Source organism: Octopus sinensis, linkage group LG1 (genome assembly GCF_006345805.1).
Source record: "Octopus sinensis linkage group LG1, ASM634580v1, whole genome shotgun sequence".
Classification (NCBI taxonomy): domain Eukaryota; kingdom Metazoa; phylum Mollusca; class Cephalopoda; order Octopoda; family Octopodidae; genus Octopus; species Octopus sinensis.
This window is the reverse complement of record NC_042997.1, coordinates 92,113,083-92,136,867: the sequence shown is the minus strand read 5'-3', so window position 1 is coordinate 92,136,867 and position 23,785 is coordinate 92,113,083. Positions and strand designations below refer to the sequence as shown.

The window sequence follows — 23,785 nt, the reverse complement described above, 5'->3', positions numbered from 1 at the left end:
TCCTAACACCAACCACTCCAAGAGTGTAGTGGGTGCTTTTTATATGCCACCAGTACAGGTGCCAGTTACAAAACACCAGCATCAGTCACAATTGCAATCTTACTTGGTTTGACAGGTGTGTGTGCATGCTTCTTTCTCCTTGCCTTACCTTGATTTCATGTGATAGTTGTAAATAGTTATAAATGAATGTCACCATCATGCAAACTGCACTCTTCAGTTCCGCTCCTCCATAAAAACATGTCTGGTCATGGAGAATATTACTTTAATTGGAAACAAGTGAGGGTTGGCAACAGGAGGGGTTTCTGGCTGTAGAAAAATCTGCCTCAATAAATTCTGACCCATGCAAGCATGGAAAAGTGAACATTATAGTGATGATGATTAACCAATTTCTTTTAACCTTATTGAAGATCCAATAATATCACTTCTTTAAGTCATTTTTAGTCATTAAACTGTGGCCATGCTGGGGCACCATCTTGAGGAATTTTAGTCGAATGAATCGACCCTGGTATTTTTTTAAGTGTCTTTTACCAAACCGCTAAGTTACATGGATGTAAACACACCAGCACCAGTTGTCAAGCAGTAGTGGGGGTCAAACACACACACATAGATATATATACATATACAGCGGGTTTCTTTTAGTTTCTGTCTACCAAATCCACTTGAAGCTGTGGTCAGCCTGAGGCTATAACAGAAGGCACTTGCCCAAAGTACCATGCAGTGGAACTGAAACAAGAACCATGTGGTTGAGAAGTTTCAAGTTTTGCCTCACTGCATAGCATCTTGGACTGTAACCCTACGCCAACCAATTGCCTTATGAGTGAATTCAATAGATCAAAAGTGTATTGCAGCCCATTGTGTGTGTGTGTGTGTTTTACCACCTCACCCCTTTACGACTGGTGTTAGTTTACTTATGAACTTAGCAGTTCAACAAAAGAAATCAGTAGGATAAGTAATAGACTTTAAAAATATGTACTCAGTTCAAGTGTTTGACAAAACTTGTCAAGGTAGTACCCCAGCGTAGCCACAACATTATGACAAACAAGAAATAAAAGATGAAAAGATATACTAAGGAAATATGAATTTCAATATTGATAAAATTATAAATATTTTTGTTTCATGTACCTTCTTCATTTTGTTAAAAGGAAACTGAATAAACCATGTTTCTTTAATGTTTACAGGGTGAAAATCCAATCTACAAGCCATGTACCACAGTTTTCAAGAATCCTCAATATGTTGGTGGTTACAACTAAGCAGACAAACTAAAAATTCTGGAATTATCTCTTGTTTTCTTGTTAAAGAAGCTGTTCAACTTCTTGGATATATCATCTCTTTGATCATGTGAGATTTTCAGATTGTATGCTGAAAACATGATGCAAATATGTTTGTTTTGTAAATAACTATTGTAGATTATGCATCGAATCCAACAGCCATCAGATTGTCAAAAGTTTAAGGACATCTACACTATAGCTTCAATTTGTAAATAAATCTCATGGCTTAACATACTATGCAAAATTAAACAACTGATTTGACAATTTTAATTAAGAATTCAATCATTTGATATAGAAATATGTTCATTCTGTCTATTTGCTTTATGGTAAAAGGAAGGTTTTTTAATATGTAAATCTATTTAATTTTTAAACAGATTTACATATAATTTACAATTACAAATAATTTTTACAAATAATTTTTCAGTTATTACTGATTATGTAGGGTGTGTGATTTCACTTTAAACTTTATTATTACTTTTGTTCTTGTAAAGTTGAAAACTTATTTTAAGCATGTACTTGACCAAAAAATAAAAAGAAAATATATTTATTTATCATGAGATTAAAATTTTAAAATGGAAATTGCTACAATAAATCTGTAGTCAATTTTTAATGACCTTATGTATATAGCAATAATTATATCAATTATTTCTGCTATTTTCAACTATTATTGTATTTCTTGTTTCTAGTATGTTACTTGGCTTTATACCAATTCTGTCTTTCATATGTGAATGCTTCATCAAATTATCTCAGTTTCAATGAATTTACTCTAATTTTAGTTAAAAAATGATTTAAATATTTTGCTAAAATTGTTTTTTTTAAGTAAATATTTACATAATATTACCAATATTTTATTTTTCCATTCAAGTTTTATTTCAAAATTAATATTTCAATTTTAATATTTTTTCTTACCACAAAATGAAAATAGAAAATTTTCCTTAAGTCATTTTTATATTATTAACTAAATTTTTTACATTTTTTTCTTACAACTTTTATTATGATATTTTCCCCACTAAATTTAAATTCTGCAGTGGTCAGCTTTGTCTTTCATCTTTCCAAAAAGCTGAAAAAAAAAGTACCATTTTAAGTACTAAAGTCAATTTAATTGACTACCCTCCTCTCTCTTAAAATGTCTAGTCTTATGCCTGTGTTAGAAATCATTATTTTTCATTGCAGTTATCTCTTTTCTATGTATAATTTACCATGTAGCCTTTTTATTCAGTCAAAATGATTTTTATATAAATAATGGCTGGGATATTTCACACTAATGCTTTTATGCAATTGCAGTTTAAGTTGCCTTACATTTTTATAAAACTGCACTGTAAAAATTTGTAACAAAAAAATTAAATGTAATCAATTGCCATAGTAAAATATTTATAAAATTATTTTAAATATTTACAAAAATATTTTACTAAGGCAATTAAGTATATATAATTTTTTATATCTTTATAAAATTGCATTTGGTATAAAAAAAATTAATTTGTTTCTTAGTATATCTTTTGTCAGTTTTTAACCCCCAAAACATCTTTTAGGAAATATATAAATTCATATTTTGTCTGGATTTTCTTACATTTCTTATATATAAAAAATGCTGTTTTACTTATTAGGAAACTAAATATGTCTGTGTTTTGTTGGTGGGGTGAGAGCTGTATACCAAAATCTGAGTCATTTAAAGGCATTCATATTAATATTAAAATTCTTCCAAAGAACATGTGGTTTTTATCAAACAATGATATAAACAGTTATCACAATTTTTGAGCGTTTCCAAATTCTCTATTTCCAAACCCAGGCTTTGGTATTGTCTATCATATTAGATGAATTTAAAGTTCCTATATTTTAATGTTGGCACTAAGGGCTTTAAAATTTGTAGAATATATTCTAACATCCATGGCAATATAATAGAATTACTCCCACTGATTAGGAAATGAAAACTTTGCCATTAAAATTTTTGTAGTTTTCATTTTTTAAGAAGAAAGAATACTTCCCTAAACTGTGGAGAAAGTTTGTACAGTTTTTTTTTTTTGTTTGTTGTTTTGTTTTTTAATTAGCTGGAGAGTAAACATGGGCAATGAGGAAGTTCCAGAAAGAAGTAGTTCATAAGAGATAGGATTTGGTAAAGTGTTTATAGTGCAGAGATTGGGTGACAAGAGGAAGAAATTTTATGTTCATTATGCATATTTGACACAAAGCTATTGTGCTGAAGGAGAATAGAACTTGCTGATTAAGCAAGTGGTTGTGGGTGTTAGTAAGAGTAGACTTGCCTATCAGATATCTTTTCTCTAGCTGTAGTCTAGAATGTGTTTATTTATGGGCACAATCAAAAAGGATGTTATTTCATTTGGTTGAGGTAGCTCAATGTATTTTTTCTTAATTGATGATACCAACCAAATTAAAATTATTTTAATATTGATTTTAAAAACTTTGCTTTCTTATGAACCAAATAACATTCTTAGCATTTCTAACTTTCACTTCTCTTTATCATATTTTTTTAATTTACCAATCATTTTTTTTTCCTTCTTCCAAATTATCAAAAATATCATCATACAAAATGTCCTTCATATAAGACTACTTGAAGACTGACATTGCTGTCTCATCGTGTTATGCCAAAAACAAAAAGATAAAGGAAAAGTCTAAATGCCAATATTGTTTTTATTTAGTATGACTGTTACTCTGTTATGTCAACTTGCATTCCCTCTTAAATATGCCTGCTTTTATTCTATTTGAAAAAAAATGTATATATAAAGTACATATTAAGTGTTAGTGTACTTTGCAGGCATTACACCATTCCTCCTCTTTTATCACTCCTCTCTCCCTTTTACTCTGTAATTTGTTAACATGCAATTTCAAGTTTCAGTAGACTCTTGATCTCATCATTATGGCATACAGTAACTGTTCACTTGTGTCTTTATTTCTATTGTTAAATATTTATCTCAAATGTTACAAGTTGGAAAAATCTTTCTGAGAGGTATGAGTTTTGTAAAGCAAGAAGTAAACTACCAGTGATCTGGAACCACATTCCAGTTTCAGTTCCTGATTGGATTTTCTTTCCTTTCATTTACACTACTAATAGTCTTCAGAAAGACATACATGTCGCAACTTCTCATTTCTTCTCTTTCCCAAAACATAAGATTTTGGTGCTTAGTCCAAAGAAATCAATATTCTCTGGGGTTTTTTTAACCTCTGTTAACACTTGATTGAGAAAAGTATAAAATGAGTCTATGTATTCTAGTCTCATGATTTTTTTTTGTAATACTTTTATAAGTTTATTTTTATTTTACAGTTTTTATTGTGAAGCATTATTATTGAGTGTTATTTAGTACTCTGTCCATTACAAATGTATCATCTGGGAAATAGTCGTGTCTTTTTAAGAATTTCATGAGAAATGTTTTTCTCTCTGTTTGGAAATAATTGTTAATTGGTAACATTTTTCATTTTGACCAAACTGGAAAATAATTATGACAGCTGAAAATTAAGCCCTCTATTGGTAGCAAATAAAAAGAAAAAAGTTTTAATGATATCTCTTTGTATTTATACTTCACAATGTCAATTGTTTAAAATAACCTGCTCTAAATAAATAAAAAGGAAAATCCATTTGCAGCTCTCACTGGACTCTTTAATTAGATTTCAATCAAACGTAACCTTTCTCTCAGGGAAATACTAAATAATATACACATCTCAAACTATAATTATAAAATCATGTAGCTGTCATACAAAATCAACAGTTAGTTTCATATTAACAGCTCTGTAGATTATTTTATCATTCAAAATGTAGCTTTGAAAATATTTAATTTTCGTGTTAGCAATTCCATATTGATTATGCTATTGTATTTATAGTTAACAAAAAAAACTTACCCCTTTTCATTACAAAATTATCCTGTATCTTGGATTTTCCTCTTTTAAAAAGTAAATTCACTGATACTGCATTAATTCTTCAACTGTAGGAACTATTATAAAGTTAAAGTCATACAGCACAATTTTGTGGCTTACAACTCTTTGATATGTTTTACATGGATGACTGCTTAAGAACCAAGTGTCTTTAGCTCCAGTTGAAACCTAAACTGCTGATCATTGTGCTCAATTTTGACAATGAAATGCTTCTAACTGAATATAACATTTGGGTTTCAATTTCATACTGTAGGAATTTTACATATTTATATACATTTATTTCTAACTTATGGTGCTATTTGAAAAGAAAAATATTTTCTTGTCTAAATGTTTTCTTTTTGTTTGTTTGTTTGTTTGCACTGGATAAGTAGGACATGTAAATTAATGAATGGTATTTACTACTGAATTTGATCTCCTCACAATTCATACAGTACCCTTATAAAGCAAACATTTTAGGGCAACTGTGATTTCAGGTCACACTGAATCAGTGATCTGGCTTTGGTTCTCAATTGAAGTTGTTTTGCTTATACTGGCTCTAAATACCTTTGGAGAAGCCATGAACATCATAGAGCCTTTGTAATGATAGAGATGTATTCAAATAAAGAAATAATCTAATTTGTACAAATTTCAGAATCTCCAAATTTGGTATTTTACAGTTTTTCATTTACTTTAGTTTTTACACATAAATAAATTAAAATAAAACAGCTCTTAAAATTAATTTTTTATAACTTTTATATATTTCCTTTTCAATTAACAAGAACTAAATCTTGTACAACTTGATCTTCTCAGTTAGACAGTGTAATTAAAAATATTTGGATATACATAATTTATTTGACAAATTCTCATTGCTGGCTGAGGCAAAATGACTAATTTATTGATTATTGGTAACTTTCTTTTCAATAAGTATCTTTCATTTTGAGCTGCCCTAATTTTTAAGTCAACAGTTTTATCTTCAATTATAAAATTGTATCTATCACAGACGTGTAAATCACTACACCTACTGTTTCACCTAATAAAATTTATTTTGGTACATTTCATGACTTTTAGTTAAATTTCAATTATTTGATTTTAAAATATCAATTATTTTTTTAAATTCTGATACATATACTTAATGTTAACACCACTGAGAGCTTGTAGGCTCCTGGCAAATCTGCACCCAGTTTTATTCACAGTTCCATTTATATTTAACTTGTATCTTGTTTCTGTAAGTGTAATTGTTGAAAGATGGGTTCCATCAGACTTTTCCTCGACACACTTCATGAAGACAGTCTTCAGTGCTTGTCTAAAAACCTGATTGGTTACAAGGCTGTTATGATTTAATTTCGTCCAACTTTATTGAATAAAAAATAGACAAAGAAATTTCATGTGTGTCATGTGTGTCTATTTTGTTTGTATAAAAATATAAACTTTTTTTTATAACAAATCCTGTATTTTGCTATGAATTTCAGTTATATTTGAAGTTAGATGAATAGCCCATTAAATATGTATTAATTTAGAAATTGTAAAGATTTAGAATTAACATGAGCCATAATAGTTGTTTGTTTGATGCTCTTGACACAAGATCTGCATAAGTTGAACTGATCAATGAAGATATACTTCAGAACTATACATTGTCATTGCCAAAGTGGATAGCTTTGTTAACACTGTATAGTGTACATGTGGATGTCATTGGTTGCAAGAATAATAACTGAAGCAAACTCCTGAACATTTAACTTAATATTTATTGCAAGACATATTGATATTTGGTGTTGGCTATTTACAATGAATTATATTAATAATTGCCAAATGGGAGAGAGTAAAAAACTGCACCACATCCATAGAAATTACTTATGAGACATTGTGTGAATATTCAGAATATGTCTGTCTGAGTACATTATTTACATTTGACAGATATTTGTCCTCATCTTGTTTGTTGTTAACATGTTTCAGCTGATATACCCTCCAGCCTTCATCAGATGTCGTGGGGAAATTTCGAACCTGGGTTCCCATTCCTAAGTTATTTTATGATGCTATACTCTGACCCCACCAAGATATCCAAGTGCTGTTAGATCCTGTGAACTCAATAAAGCCTTCCATACAGTTCACAATGGAAAAGGAAAAAGACAATCAGCTAGCATTCCTGGACGTATTAATAACATGCACCAAGTATGGATCCAAGACATCTGTAGACTGCAAGCCAACCTTCACTGGACAATACCTCAACTTCAATTCCCACCACCTATACACTGTAAGAGAGGGATTGCTCAGTGCCTAAAACATCGAGCAAAGAATACAAGTAGCGAATGTGATACCCACCACGAAGAAATGATCAAGCTCAGTAACAATCTATTAAGCAACAACTACCCTCAAAACATACTATCCACTCCAGTTGTGAAGAAAAGAGAGGATGAAACCAATAAACTGTCCACAGTCTGTCTACCCTATGTGAAAGGCCTCAGTGAAAAGATACAAAAGATATGCAGCCCATATGACATCAGGACAGTATTCAAGAGTAATACAACACTTCGCAAATATTTCCTTTGAGTAAAACTAAAAACTGCATGTACTCCATCCCATGCAGCTGTGGTAGGTTATACAAGACGAAACATGCCATCCCCTCAAAATAAGGGTAGACTGTGACACAAGGAGATATTGATAAATCAGGTATAGAAAAATGGAAACTACCTCCCCCAGTGGGATGAAGTAAAAATAATAGACAGAGAACACCACTGGAAAATACGAAAACTAAAAGAAGCAACACATATGCTAGGACACAACCTCCTAAGCAGAATCTGGTGTAGTCTGTCCTAATGTCCAGAACTTTCTGTTTGGCAAGAGAGAAGGTGCATGACTCAGTAAGCCTCTTTCAATGCTTTGCAATGAGCCAAAGTACCAAGCTGGTCTTTTGTAGGGGAACAAAATAAATTCTAGAACAATCAAGAAAACCATATCATACCATAGCTTCACACCGATTGGTTAATTTATAGATCAAGCATATGAAACTGAGGTGGCTTTCTTGTGATGGTGATCAAATATCTAGCAGTTAGGGTTCAAATCTCAGCTATGAACCCTAACTGCTAGGCTCTCTTCAATACAAAATACAGACCCCTTTTGAACACATCTACAACAAACGACATATCCACCACAGCCTTAGAATAACACAAACACACATGCAAATATTAAAAATGATACACTCAAGAGATTCCCAAGAATTCATTAAAAAAACAGTCCCAATCACTGCTATAATCCATAACGAAATACTTTTAGGTCACTTGACCATTTAACATCCTACTACTATCATACCACTTACATTCCTTTCATATTCTCCCTTATCTGTTTCCTTCTTATTCTTCATCTTCCTCTCCGCCACCTCCTTCCTAACTTTACCATTATTGCTGTTCAGAATAACACCTATGCAAATTTTATAAACAAAACATTCAAAAGAGATATCTCAAGAATTCAATCACTACTACCATCCACAACTAGTCACTTTCAGGGGACTTGACCATTTAACATCCTATTACTATCATACCACTACCGCATTATTATTCTCCTCCTCCTCCACCTCCTTCTTCTTCCCTGCCAAGAATTCACAACTCAAATCCACAAGAGTAAATAAGAGAGACAGAGACAGGCAGAAACAAAGAAAATGTCCCTTGTATTTGCATACTATGCAAATATTCTTTTAAAAAACATTTCTTTTAATTTTTCCAAAATTTAATTGTTTTCCATACTTAACAGTGGAAAAAGTGCCAATGACTGAAACCGGTACTGAAATGCTTTTTTCTAAGATTATTTTTGCATTTTCTACCTTAACTTTTTTTCCATATATATCAACTCATGTGTTCCTTTTCACCCTTCTACATATCTATCTATCTATCTATCTATGTCTATATAATATATTTATATATATATACATCCTCATCATCATTTTACATCCACTTTCCATGCTGGCATGGGTTGGACGGTTTGACTGAGGACTGGTGAGCCACAGGCTGCACCAGGCTCAATCTGATCTGGCATAGTTTCTACAGATGGCTACCCTTCCTAACGCCAACCACTCCGAGAGTGTAGTGGTTGCATTTACATGCCACCAGCACAAGAGCCAATCAGGTGGTAATGTCATCAGCCACCTCAGTGATTTTGATTTGTTTACACTTGCCTCAATAGGCCTTTGCAAGCAAAGTTCATTGTCCAATGAATGACGGGTACTCATAAGTGGCCCGGTTACACCCTATGTTTGGATGTACTTTTAATGTTCCACTGTCACGAGTGCCAATCAAGCGGTACTGTCATCAGCCACATCAGCAATTTTGATTTTGATTTAACTTGCCTCAATGTCTTCACAAGCAAGGTTTATTGTCCAATGAATGAGGGGTATTCATAAATGGGCTGGTTACACCCACTGGCATAGGCCATGAGCTATGGTCTCACTTGGTTTGTCAGGTCTTCTCAAGCACAGTATATCTCCAAAGGTCTCAGTCACTAGTCACTGCCTCGGTAAGACCCAATGTTTGAAGGTCATGCTTCACAACCTCATCCCAGGTTTTCCTGGGTCTACCTCTTCCACAGGTTCCCTCAACTATTAGGGTGCGACACTTTTTCACACAGATGTCCTCGTTCATTCGCAACACATGACCATACCAGCACAGTCGTCTCTCTTACACACCACGTTTAATGCTTCTTAAATCCAACTTTTCTCTCAAAATGCTTACACTCTGTCATGTATGCACACTGACATTACACATCCAGTGGAGCATGCTTCATTCCTTGCTAGCTTACGCATGTCCTCAGCAGTCATGGCCCATGTTTCACTACCATGTAGCATGGCTGTTTGCACACACGCATCCTACAGTCTACCTTTTACTCTGAGCGAGAGGCCTTTTGTCACCAACAGAGGTAGAAGATCTCTGAACTTTGCCCAGGTTATTCTTTTTCTAGCAGCTACACTTTCAGAGCATCCACCCCTGCTACTGACTTGGTTCTGTAAGTACCGTTACCTATCAACTACTTGTAGTTTTTCTCCCTGGAATGTGACAGAAGCTGTTCTCTGCACATTTTCAGTGTTTACAGCACCTGTGCATTTGCCACATGCAAAAACTATCTTCCCAGTTAGCCTCCCTTTGATATTGCTGCACCTTTTATGTGTCCATAGCTTACACTGGGTACATCTTATGGAGTTTCTACCTACGCCTTTTCTATAGATTGATCAGGGCCATCTACCTGAAAGGGGTTTGTGGTTTGTCTGCCTCCCTACTTATTAAGACTTTGGTTTTAGCTAGGTTGACTCTAAGGCCCTTCGATTCTAATCCTTGCTTCCACACCTGAAACTTTTCCTCTATTTCTGATAGTGACTCAGCAGTGAGAGCAAGGTCATCAGCATAGAGGAGCTCCCAGGGGCATCCTGTCTTGAATTCCTCTGTTATTGCCTGGAGGACTATGATGAATAAGAGGGGACTGATGACTGATCTTTGGTGAACCACTACCCCTACCTGAAATTCTTCACTGTACTTGTTGCCAACCCTCATCTTACTGACAGCATCCCTGTACATGGCTTGCACAGCTCTCACTAACCATTCATCTATCCCTAGTTTCCTCATTGATCACCAGATAAGGGATCAGGGAACCCTGTCAAAGGCTTTCTCCATGTCAACAAAAGCCAGGTACAGAGGTTTATCTTTGGTTAGGTACTTCTCTTATCAGAAATATAGCATCAGTGGTGCTTTTCCCTGGCATGAACCCAAACTGCATCACATATACATATATATGTATATCTATATACAATATATATATATATACTAGCAAGTTTCTGATTAGCATCCAACCCTTAGCCTAAGAATGTGATGTGGAAGCCCTGCTGGTTCCAATGAGTTGAGAAACTTGATAGGGTAATTGACAATGTCTTGGGGGTCAGAGGTCCAGTCAATCGATTTGTAGATACGCTCCTCACCTGGAATTCGGCTTATGAGCTGGTCGTTGATAGCCCTGACAGCTACATTTTTGGAGGCCAGGATAGCTCTTTCACTGAACCAATTGATGTCTGCATAATTACTTTCCAGATTGGGGAACTCTGTTTCCAAAAGATCGGAAGGGTTGTCCATGGTGTTGCACAGTTCATAGATGGATATGTCGCCCCTGTCATTCCTAGGGACCTTGCCTTCTCCAAGGGCTAAAATGTCCTCAGCAAATGCTGAAAAAATATAATAAAATAAAATGCTTTAATTATTTTAAATGAAAACCAGAATGGTGTGTGACTTCTGGGACACCCTGTATATATATTATATGCATAATATATATATATTTCTTTCTTTTTAATGAAAAGGTTTTTCCCATCGTTGTTAAATGTGTGGTGGCCACAAAATCGACTTAGATCGATCTGAAGGGGGTGGGGGTGAAAAACACTCATCGTGCATATACCCACAAAATCAAACAAAATCAGTCCAAAAGGGGTTGGAATGAGGTGGAGTTAAAAAAGAAAAACATCATTTTTCAAAATTTCTTTTTGATAAAAAGATACTCCTGCCATTTCCAAGGGTACCAAGAAAAACATATCTTAAAATTCCCATCAAAATGGAGATACCAACTTATGCGTGCTACCTATTGCTGACATCTTCCCATGTCTCTTCGATTGAGTTTCTATGTAATGTTACATCACTTGAATCTACATTTAAAGCATGGTTTGCAGTGTCCTGGTTAGGCAGGTGATGAATGCTTCCTTATACATAAACATGAAACTTTTTGATTTTCATTGAAAAAATAAAAATAAAAACTATAGTTTCACTTTATTGACGTTTAGTCACTGCAGATTATTGCTGATTATTACCAATTGTTAATGATTTTCTTTCACTTTATCTATCTATCTATCTTAATATTATACTAAAACTCAGTTTGTTTTCCTGCCATTTGACTAAGATGACAAAAGTTACAAATAAAATAGTCATTTCCCACTTTAAGAAAAAAAATCAAGTTGAAAACGTCGACACTGCAAAGAGTCATTGCAGCTACTGCTGCTGTCCATCGTTTTTTCTTCCCTTAACCATTTATACAATTTTTGGAGTGTCATGGACTTGAAAGATAGAAATTCTCCCAATATTTTTATGAGATATTTTTGAATCATGGGTACTTGATATTTTTTTTTCTTAAAGGGGAAGATTACTGTTTTATTCAAAATAAAATATCAATCTTTATTATCTTAATCAAAAGACAGAAAAACAGAGAGACTATCTCTTTATAGATGAAGATCAGTCGCAATGGGATGAGTTGAATCTCATAAGAATGGAAAAACAAACAACAAATGGGTTGTGCCTTATAATGAAACTCTTTTAAGAGCTTTCAAATGCCACTGCAACGTTGAAATTGTCGTCTCAGTGAGATCAATTAAATAGGTCATCAAGTACATGCTGAAAGGAAATGACTAAGCTGTTGTTCAAATAAACAATGACAACAAAATTAGCCAATATCTAATGGGTAAGGTATATTGGACCATCCAAAGCAGTTGCATCAATTTTATGATTATCATTTCATGAAAGAGCACCTGCAATAGTGGGACTGCAAGTTCATCTACCAGATGAACAAAGAATATTGATCAGAAATAATGAGGATATATATGGCTGTCAATGAACAACATATGAGAAAGAAATTGACAGAATTTTTTTCATTGCGCATCAATGATAACTTTGCAAAAATATTACTTTATACTGAAGTTCCAATGTATTTCACTTGGAACAGTAGTAACAAAGAATGGCAAAGAAGAAAGTAAGGAAAAATTGTTGAAGGCTATTTGAACATTTTCAAAGAAGAAACACTTGGTTGTGTTTATGTTGTCACTCCAAAGGCAGAAGAACTGTGTTATTTAAGAATTTTATAGCATATTCTTGATTCCGAATTCCTTTTGCCAAGTCTGTCCGTAAACGAAGTGATCCCAAGATAAGAAATCTTTGAACTTTAATTCATCCCGTATCTCTATTTATTATTTATTATTTATTATGTATCATTATTCTGATCCCCCTAGTCGCCACTCTGTTTACTATTTCAGCCTCGCCTCGTTTTTGCATATTCTGTATAATTCATTAGTTATCGTTATAGATATTTAAGATCTATCTCCCTTACAGGGCTGATAGAATTGGCCGCCGATTCTTCGCGGCGCGCCCGCCCTACCCACCCCCACCACCAATACCGGATATCTCTATTTTGCTCCAACTATACCGGATGTCGTTTCTCCCACCACCATTTTTACTCTTTGAACCCCCCTCTTCAATACGCTATTTCACCATGCATTACCCCTCTCTCGATATCCTACGTTCTACTTGCCTAGAACCTGTCCTCTGAACCACCCCTCCCACTGGTGCTCCCCTATATTTCTGCACCCCCCCCACCACCATTATAGGTGTCTACTCTTTGAACCCCCCTCTTCAATACGCTATTTCACCATGCATTACCCCTCTCTCGACATCCTACGTTCTACTTGCCTAGAACCTGTCCTCTGAACCACCCCTCCCACTGGTGCTCCCCTATATTTCTGCACCCCCCCCCCCACCACCATTATAGGTGTCTACTCTTTGAACCTCCCTCTTCAATACGCTATTTCACCATGCATTACCCCTCTCTCGATATCCTACGTTCTACTTGCCTAGAACCTGTCCTCTGAACCACCCCTCCCACTGGTGCTCCCCTATATTTCTGCACCCCCCCCACCACCATTATAGGTGTCTACTCTTTGAACCCCCCTCTTCAATACGCTATTTCACCATGCATTACCCCTCTCTCGATATCCTACCTACGTTCTACTTGCCTAGAACCTGTCCTCTGAACCACCCCTCCCACTGGTGCTCCCCTATATTTCTGCACCCCCCCCACCACCATTATAGGTGTCTACTCTTTGAACCCCCCTCTTCAATACGCTATTTCACCATGCATTACCCCTCTCTCGATATCCTACGTTCTACTTGCCTAGAACCTGTCCTCTGAACCACCCCTCCCACTGGTGCTCCCCTATATTTCTGCACCCCCCCCCCATAAAAAGCACCATCCAAACGTGGCCGATGCCAGACCCCTCTGGCACCTGTGCAGGTGGCACGTAAAAAACACCCACTACACTCGCGGAGTGGTTGGTGTTAGGAAGGGCATCCAGCTGTAGAAACACTGCCAGACTAGACTGGAGCCTGGGGCAGTCCCGAGCTCCCCAGACCCCGGTCGAAACCGTCCAACCCGTGCTAGCGCGGAAAACGGACGTTAAACGATGATGATGATGATGATGATGATGATGATGAAGTTTGAAATAGTATTTTTTACCTTTCCTGCTTTGCATCAACATTTTCAACTTGAAGTGGTTGTGGGCCAATGGGTCATAGTGGGTACATCTAGTATCATAACATTTGTTTAAGTTTGTTGCCCACCATTATATTATTTTCTGATACACTGGCACATTCCACCCATGATCATCCCATCTTTTAAAGGTACTCCAACACATTGTTAAATTTAAGCCAAAGTCTCTCTCATGTCATAAACCCTACCATTGTTCCTTTTTTTTTTTTTAAGGACATTGGATAAGGCAGCCCACAAACACTAACTGAAAAAAGTAAAAATGAGATTGTATGTCTTAGATCAAAGGTCAACCAGATCAGAGCTGGCTGTAGTTCTAAACAACAAGAGTAACAAACAACACACTCATATGTGTTGCTATCTCCCAACAATGCTAAAAATAGTAGCTACTACATCCGTCAATACAGATTTCATTATCAGGATTAAATCAAAGAAATGTTGAAAAACAGGCATCAGTACAATTAAAATGTAATGTTTACACTTAAAAGCAACCTCTTAAAATTCAACATGCTCTTAGTATAGTACAACCAGTTGTCTTGTGATCCAACATGTTCCATTTTCTCACTAATTGCTTTAGGTGTTACATCAAGGATATGACTGCTAGAGAGAGAGAGAGAGAGAGAGAGAGAGAGAGCTGCACTATCACCTGGTTGGTAGTCATGCACTGAAGCAACATGTAATAAAGTATAGTGCTGAATTCATTGGCCACGGAGCAGGAAGTGAACCCATGATCTTATGATTATGAGCCCAACACCCTAGTTACTGTGCTACCCATCAACAAGCAGTGAATTTCCCGTTGAAATTTGGCCAAGCCTCTTTTTCTCTCAACAGCACATGAAGAGATTGTATAATGAATGTCTTACAATAAGGCCAAATATAATCTTAACAAAATGAGGGTGATCAAATTTGTCAAATTAGTCACTTAAGTATGGTTTTCACTCAGCAAAGATTTTTTTAAAAATTGGTAGTGGGGCAAGGCATCATTGTGGTTTGCAAAGAAAATGTGTTGTTTGGGAAGACTCTTGAGTTAATTTTGTTCCTTTTGAGAATTTAAAAGAAAATATTTTGACATATGAAACAGTAACAACAAATATTAAACGATCTGATAAAATTACTCTTCCCCAAAAATCCACGCTATCATTAAAAGCAGAGTAAATGGAGTATCTTATAATAATTTTGCTTGCTATTTCATTACTTAGCACGTGAGTAACGATTTCATGTAATAGGAGAAAAAGAGGGAGAAAGGAGGGTGAGAGAAAAAGAGGGACAGAGAAGCGTTCATGATGTGAGGTAAAGGGAATGTAATTGTAATGTTTTCACGTGATTTGCTGAAGGGAAATAGAGAAGAAAGAAAAAGGAGAGAAAAAAAGAGGATAAGATGAAGAGTGTGACAGAAAGAGGGCGGAAGAAAAAGGGAAAGAGAGAAGCGTCCATGATGTGAAGTAGGGGGAACATAATATTACATGGTTAAAAAAGTTAGTTGAAGGTAGTGATGAGCTAGAGGAAGAGAGTTAAAAATATAATTTTAACAGAGTGGGGTGATATTCTAATGGTGAGGTTAAAGAAAGGCAGAGAGAGATGATGTTGGTGGACGTGGTGATTGGATAGTGAAAAGTGTATTTTTCTTTAATTGAACTAAGTTTTTTGGTTAACCTCCAGTTTCTGACCAGGACAAAAAAAAAATGGGAAAAAAAATAGTAGTAAATGAATATGTGAAAAAAATTTCGAGCTGGCAAATAGGGTGTGGAGAAACGACTCTGAAAATTCACATCAGGAATGTTCCAAGTCCTCTCATCACTTACCCATTCATCGACACAATTTTTTCTTCATATTCGTTTACTACACATTATTTTACACCTAGTACAGTAATTTTTTTCAATTTTTGTGGTGAGGGTGGTGAGATGTGGACTCAGATGATTCACTCGATCCAGTAAGCCATCTTCAACACCTGACCACTAAAAGAAAAAAGAAAAAGTGCAATAGGTGTAAAATAATGTATACTAAACAATTATGAAAAAATGAGGTGGCAAATGAGGTGTGGGGAGAGGACCAGGAAAATTCATACAATCTGATTTTTTTCCCTCAAGAAAATAGATATTCTTCCCAACCACATGGTTCCGGGTTCAGTCCCACTGCATGGCACCTTGGGCAATGTCTTCAATTATAGCCTTGGGCCAACCAATGCATCCTGCAGGTCGAAGGTGGAATTTCAGAGGAAAAATTATCTATGCTATAAACGAAGATGGAAACAAAAATTTGCACACAAAATTTTTTCAATTCTGTATTCTGCATAATGGTATTAACAGAAACAATTGCAGTGTAGATGTATGTAAGAACACACACACACAAAGAAAAAAAAACCATTAGTTTCACTGCAACATTTAAATCTCATTTGTGTTTAAATATTTTCATCACTTTCAAACCATGACTTGTTCACTGACAAAACAGATGCAGCCTGAATTTTTGTCATGGTTTTGTTGCAGTCTCAAATAATGAAAATATTTAGACATAAATGAAATTTAAATGTCGCAGTGAAACTAACAGTTTTGTAGTTCTGGGATTGCTTACAAACATCTTACACATTGCAAATTCTTTTAAACATTCACCCTTACCCTGCCCCTAATTACAAAATTTTCCACTGATTTTCATTATTGTGACCAGATGTTAACATTGAGATTTCGGATCCTGTGAGTTAGATTGTGTGAATTTTCCGTATCCTCTCACCCCCACCCCGTTCGCCAGCATGCAGTTTTTCTTTATATTTGTTTACTACGTGTTGTTTTACACCTATTACACTATATATTTTTTTCATTTTTGTGACCTGGTGTTAATGTTGAGTTTTCGGATCCTGAGAGTTTGATCATGTGAATTTTCCAAGTCTTGTCCTCACCCCACCGTTCGCCAGCCCGCATCTTTTTTTTTCATAATCGTTTAGTACACCTATTGCATTTTTTCTTTTCTTTTTGGATCTTTTTGGTTTGAACGGCAGTTTTTTCTAGCGGTGTCATATGAAATTGTCACCCATAATTATGACCCTAGTATCGATCTATTGCATTTCAATCTGTTTTAGGGTTAGTTAGGGTTAAGGGTTAGGGTTAGGGTTAGGGATGGGGGGAAGGGTATCTTTTTTTTTTCATAAATGTAAATAAACCCAATCTGTTTCTTAAACGAGGGACATATTCATACGGCACAGAATGTTTTTACCTCAATGGACGTCATTGATTGGTTGAAATTGCAGAAATTGAAGAAAAAAAACAACAAATATCTTACAAATTATAAAATTTTCTCAATAAAGCCAAGAGAAAAAGATGTTTTATAAACACATTCTACCAGTATACGAAGTTTAAAAGTGTTTAGTTACATGGAAATTATTTTTAAAAAAACTGCCGGTCAAACCGAAAAGATCCGTTTATTTATTTCTTGACATTTACATTATCAGTCAGCAGCTGATAATTTTAATTTACTCTACAACACAGACACACAAGAAACAACTGCACAAACATTTGAAACGCAAATTAATGCCATATATATATATGTCTATATCCTGTCATAAAGTGACTAATGGTTTCGCATCCACGAAGGGCTAAGCCTCATGGAAGTCCATGGAGCTAAGCACTTTGTGGATGCGAAACCATTGGTCACACTATGACCGGACATATACTTATCTACATTACTGTTTAATGCGTTAGAGCAAGGGTCGGCGAACCGGGATAAATTACGAAAGTGGAGTAAAAACGAAATTTTTGTGGGTGATGAGGACTCATTAGATATAAGTAAAATTACATAAAAAACGAGTTCCTTGTTGCGACAGAAATTTTTCTTCTAGCAACACTGCATCTGTCCAATGTAATGGACATGTAAATAGATTCGTATAAATAGGTTTAATAAACCTTTTGAATTCAAAGACTCTATGATATTCTTCCTTTCAAACCAAGGGGGTTACGTCGGCGTAAATGAATGTATTTTGGGGTAATTGGGTAAAAAGCTTACCCGACCCCTGCTTTAGAGTGTGCTTTTTTTTCTTATATATGATACGTTGACAAAAATCTATATATATTGAAAGTGCTGGTGAAAAGCGAAATACACATGTGTGTAAGATATATCTTCGCCTGACGTCCGAACAATAGAAGCAGCTGCTGACTGACAATGTAAATGTGCAGAAATAAATTAACTATAGCGCAAGGGTTTCCCAAAAGCGGTTTTGAATATGAAAGCTTTGTATTCACCTAATGCTACGAGCTAAAAATGTCACACCTTCACTAACAAAATATATTTAAATGGAAAACTATCCACTGTAAACAAAGAGAATACGTAACAAACAATTTCATAAATTCTTTGACGAAGGTGAACGTTAAAAAATCCTTTCTTATTAACTGAAAGGGAATCGTAAAGAAAAAAATACAGCAATTATTTTCATAAAAAGAGATTATCAAATTTAAAAAGAGAAATTAGGAATCACTACAAAAACAGGGGAGAATGTTGTAATAATTAACACAGCCTTCCCACAATGCAACATAAGATACTAATCAATTAAGTAACGGAGTGGGAAGAACAATGTTTATTATGGAATCTCAGCAGTGTAATTGATTTATTATCGATATTATTTATTTTGCTTTTCATCAGTGCTTTCAATATGAAGCTGAAAACATTATGACAATTGATAGTTTAATGCGTTACTGATAACTTCTTTTATAGAATTGGTCAAATTTATCTCATGCCAAATAATTAGACACGCGAAATGTGTAACTTTATTCCTTTGTTTACATTGAAACAAAAGTTTGAGAAGAGGTCCAAAAATATGAATTTCGCTCGTTTACTAAGAATTAATCAAGAAAATTCGCTGGCAGTTATGTCAAAGTTATTTTATTTATGTTTATGTGAAAAATGATTTTACTGATTACACGAAGCCATTCTCAAAAAAAAAAAAATCAGAATGCGAAAATTCTTTTTAGACAGGCGGCTCTATCGGGTAGCTCGGACCATGATATCGACGCGGCTAATGAAATGTTTGATTAAATATATGAAGCCGTTCTTCTATGGCTTTCCTTTACCTTTGCGTTTGTCATCTGTTTATACGAGTAGCTTCGTCGAATCTTAGTTCCAGACAGCATAGCTCTTGTGTATAGAAGAATATGCAAGTTTCCCACCCCAACAAAATGACAATCTTAAAAGAGAAAAATGGACATGCATATATGCATGTACACTCGTACTTTTCCTTAAATATCTAAGTTTATATTATTTATACCTCTATGTATGTTGCTGATATATATATACCGTCTCCAGATTTATACTGATATGAACTCATAAGGAATAGGTGCAATATCCACTCTTTGACCTATGGGTGCATTTTGCCAACCAAGTTTCCTGTCATATAACAGTCGTCACGCTACGATTCTACATTCATTCAGTAAGAAGGCTGGCTCATCTCAGGGAAGATAGGATGACTTGTTATCGGCAATTGTTTCCTCTTCGTAGAAGGTGTACCTCTCCTCGTACGTTTTTGTAGCCTTTTTCGATTGTTCTCCTTGTGTTTATTTTCGGCTCTTTTTATACGAAAGAGTTTGACTATCATCTTTGTTCTCCATCTGGTTCCCATCCCCAATAAATGGATAGAGTGCTACAACCATGAGGAGGTGATCCTTAGTCATTTAGTTTTTGCTGCTGTTGCTGTGGAGGATTTTTATTGTTTCCGCCGGATTTGGCTAGGAAAGGAGATCTTGATCTTATGGCTGGGTTTAAGCAATAAAGAGAATTTTTTTTATCGATTTCAGAGTTGTGCCCAGTGCCATCTTAGGATCAATAGCATCGATAATTTGTTTTTGTTCCTTTGTTTGTTATTTTAGGCTTTCTAAGTAGAAAGTCCTTAAATGGCTGTTCCTGCCACGTGTAGCAGCTGGGCTTTCTGCCCTGGATGCTGAGGTTTTAAGGTTTTCCTCATGACACCCTCTGCGGGACACAGTTTTGTCTTGTTGCAAAGTCATGAGGAATTGTATGTTCACGGTAACCCACTCGACCACGTACTGCCGAAAATTACCTCGGTATTGACGCCCTACCCACATTATTCAACGAAAATGAATACAATCCAGGAGTCAGCCTCGTCGCTGATATTCCTATTGTTTCTTCTTCCTAAATATTGCAGGACTAGTTCATGAACAGGTGTGTCATAGACAATTTGGGTTGCACTTTAGCTCCACTTTCTGTTTTAAAGATGATATATGATGACAATTTCTCGCTGAAACAGAATTGGCAATTACGAATTCCAGTTCAGTAAGGAGGTACACTGTTGAGGGTGCTCTACTTGATGTTGGAGGAGTCGGGGTTTTTTGTTGTTGTTGTTTTTTTGCTCTGAAGTCTGCAGATGAAGCACGGTATGGATATGGAGTTTTCCCTGTCCGTACACTTGCACATGTACCCACATTGTGTTGCGCGAATATTTCCCTAAAATCACAAGCTGTTACGCCCGTGTAGTGTCTTGTTATTCCATAAGATAGTATGAGGACAGTTCTATTGATCTATCCTCTAAGAGATAAGTTTCTTCCGGTGGGTAGTTAGTGAGATTTTGAAAATTACTGGTTGAAGCATGGGATGGAAACTGCGCACTGTATGGGTGCACATATGTTCCAGTGGTAGCATGCAATGCTGGAAGTGATATTATCTAAACATGAGTAACTAACCTTGACATTATGGGCTTAAAGAGTTTATGATACTTATTGGTTCATAGGAAATGGTATCTAATCATGGACAGGAAGCTCTTAGCTACATAAGAAGATAAATCTAGATTGCCTAACGGATTGAACCAAATTGCGTTTCTCTTTACAGCTCTCTTAGGGTTTAGAGTGGGTGGGGATCATTATAAACTAACTTATTCGTAAAACCATTTTTCGACTCGTCATATAGACTGAACTGGAGATTCTTCTGCCGATACCTGCTACGTTGAGAAGATAATTGGAATTTCTACATAGATAAACAGTTCCCTCGTCAGGTTTTCTATAGTGAAAGTACCTTAAGTTCAGGAAGTCGGCCTTTGTTGATTTGATAGAAACTGTTATAGTTAGGCCAAATTCTTTGAAGATATATGATTCTTCCAAAATTTGTCCATATTGAGGGTGTTCATATGGCTTTAGATTCATAGACCATCGTCCCTATATGGCTGAAGTGAGTTAATATATGAGAGAAGGAAGAAACCAGAAGTTACTGAGGAAACTTTGCACATTTTGGGTATCTCAAGAGAATCGTGAAGTGAAGTAACTCGGTTACTCATTCAATAGAGTTATCTCGCTTCGTACAATCATATTTGGGTTTTGGGGGGAAATAATGGAGAGAATGGTGGTGACATAAGTGGTTAATGAAAGAAGAGGGGAGCAGTAATTGAAATAACGCGAACAGAAATGGGAAGACAAGAAATATTTTAAAGATAAATAAACAGACAGACAGACAGACAGACAGACAGACAGACAGACAGACAGATAGATAGATATTCCTTGTGTTGAAGTCTATGTATGTATTCAATAACGGGGATTCTCTATACTTATACCACGACATTCTTTTTTATTTTCGAGCGGCATTGTATTTTGTTTTAGCAACAATGTTACGTTACGTTGAAAGATAGTACCTGAATAACATTTTGGGGAAGTTGCTAATCATGCGTGATGTCCTTCCACAGAAATGTGACATAATTGACATTTTCGGTTGCATTTTGAGGCTCTAAGGGCCCCACTGCCTCTTGTTTTTCTTTTATCTTCTAGTTGTGTCAGTCATTGGATACGGCCATGATGGGGTACCGCCTCGAAGAGTTTAGTCGAACTAATTGACCCCAGTACTTATTTTTAAAAACCTGATACTTATTCTATCGGTTCCTTTAAGTTACGGGGTCGTAAACAAATCAACACCAGTTTTAAAGCAGTGGTCAGATACACACACACACACACACACACACACACACACACACACACACATACACACCACGGGTTTCTTTCAGTTTCCATCCTTGGTCGACCCAGGAAGACAGTTGTCTAAGGTGTGGGACTGAACCTGGTACTTTGTGATTGGGAAGCAGATTTCTTAACACATACCAACGCCTGCACTTATGATTATTAAGTACTAGCTGACCCCGTGCCGTCAAAAATTACGGCTTATTGTAGTATTTTATACATAAAAAAAAGGGACAAAAAAAGTGGAAAAAAAATCAAACAGTGCTTCAGCTCTGTGTGAGTATGCGCGCGGGCGTATGCTTATGTATATATTTATATATATGAGTAGGGAACGCGGTTTTCTAAACTTTGTCACAGCCCGCTTCCTTCCTTTTTAAGTATATATATATATATATATATTATATATATATATATATAGCAATAAGAAAATGGAGGGGATCAATAGGTGGTTCATCAACTTTTAGACATATATTATGTTAACTTATCTATTTATTTACTAAACTGACAATTACAATAAAATACATACATGTATAACATATTATGCTTTACATATAAGATATAAGATATATTAATATATAATGATACCAGTAATTATTACAAAATAACATATATGAAATAAATAAATAAATATATATATATATAATATATATATATATATATATATATATTATATATATATATATATATATATATATATATAAAAGCAATTAAGATTCAAATCAATTCCAATGTATTTACTTGAATGTGGTACTTAACTTAGATGCACCAGAAAACTATATGGTGTTAACCATACAGTAATGTGGGGTGATTATATATATATATATATATATATATATAGGAGATAAATAAAAATATATGCATACATACAAACATATATGTACGTACCTACATCTACATGTATATATACATGCATATATAAATAATTATACGGGAGTACAGGACATCACAATAAGACGTAGAAACGGAAAAAGCCAAAAAACAAAAAACAAGAAAACGGAAAACGAAAAACAAGAAAACGAAAAACAAATACAGGACGAGCTACACAAGGACAAATATATATATATATATATATATATATATGTATGTATGTATGTATGTATGTATGTATGTATGTATGTATGTATGTATGCATGTATGTATGTATGTATGTATGTGTAAATGCGCGTGTCTGTAATTCTATTTTCTATGCATCTTTCTAAATAAACATACGCAAACACATACACTCACTCTAATATATAAATATATTTTACACAAACACACACACACACACAAACATTCACATCCTCCCTTTACACGCACACACATATACTCACACAGAGTTGATGCGCTGTTTGATTTTTGTTTCACCATTGACTTTTCACCGTCCCACTTCCATCGGTGGATCACCCCTTCCTTTCTCATTCA

The 23,785-nt window shown here is 35.1% G+C and overlaps 2 protein-coding genes across 2 annotated transcripts in view; one reads left to right on the top strand and one right to left on the bottom strand.

Moving 5' to 3' along the window:
- Positions 1 to 6,512, top strand: part of LOC115219627 (integrin beta-PS) — a 106,264-nt gene extending 99,752 nt beyond the window's left edge. The window contains exon 23 of the mRNA XM_029789787.2: positions 1,179 to 6,512. Coding sequence (XP_029645647.1) covers positions 1,179 to 1,250 — 72 coding nt within the window. The 3' untranslated portion in view covers positions 1,251 to 6,512. The remainder of the gene's footprint in view (positions 1 to 1,178) is intronic.
- Positions 6,513 to 7,981: 1,469 nt separating this feature from the next.
- Positions 7,982 to 14,613, bottom strand: LOC118762994. Its single transcript, XM_036502137.1, has 3 exons — positions 14,421 to 14,613; positions 10,955 to 11,319; positions 7,982 to 8,056 (listed from the first exon to the last, which is right to left on the bottom strand). Exons 1-3 carry the CDS (start codon positions 14,440 to 14,442, stop codon positions 7,982 to 7,984), a joined length of 462 nt encoding a protein of 153 aa, XP_036358030.1. The 5' UTR covers positions 14,443 to 14,613.
- Positions 14,614 to 23,785: the final 9,172 nt, after the last annotated feature.

Excerpts from the sequence above, each read along its gene's own strand:
- LOC118762994 (XM_036502137.1), bottom strand. The coding sequence starts at position 14,442 with ATGTTGATGCAAAGCAGGAAAG. Across the intron at positions 11,320-14,420 it reads GTTGATGCAAAGCAGGAAAG|CATTTGCTGAGGACATTTTA; the intron begins GTAAAAAATACT and ends ATATTTTTTCAG. Across the intron at positions 8,057-10,954 it reads ATCACATTCTTAGGCTAAGG|AATTTATTTTGTTCCCCTAC; the intron begins GTTGGATGCTAA and ends TGATTGTTCTAG.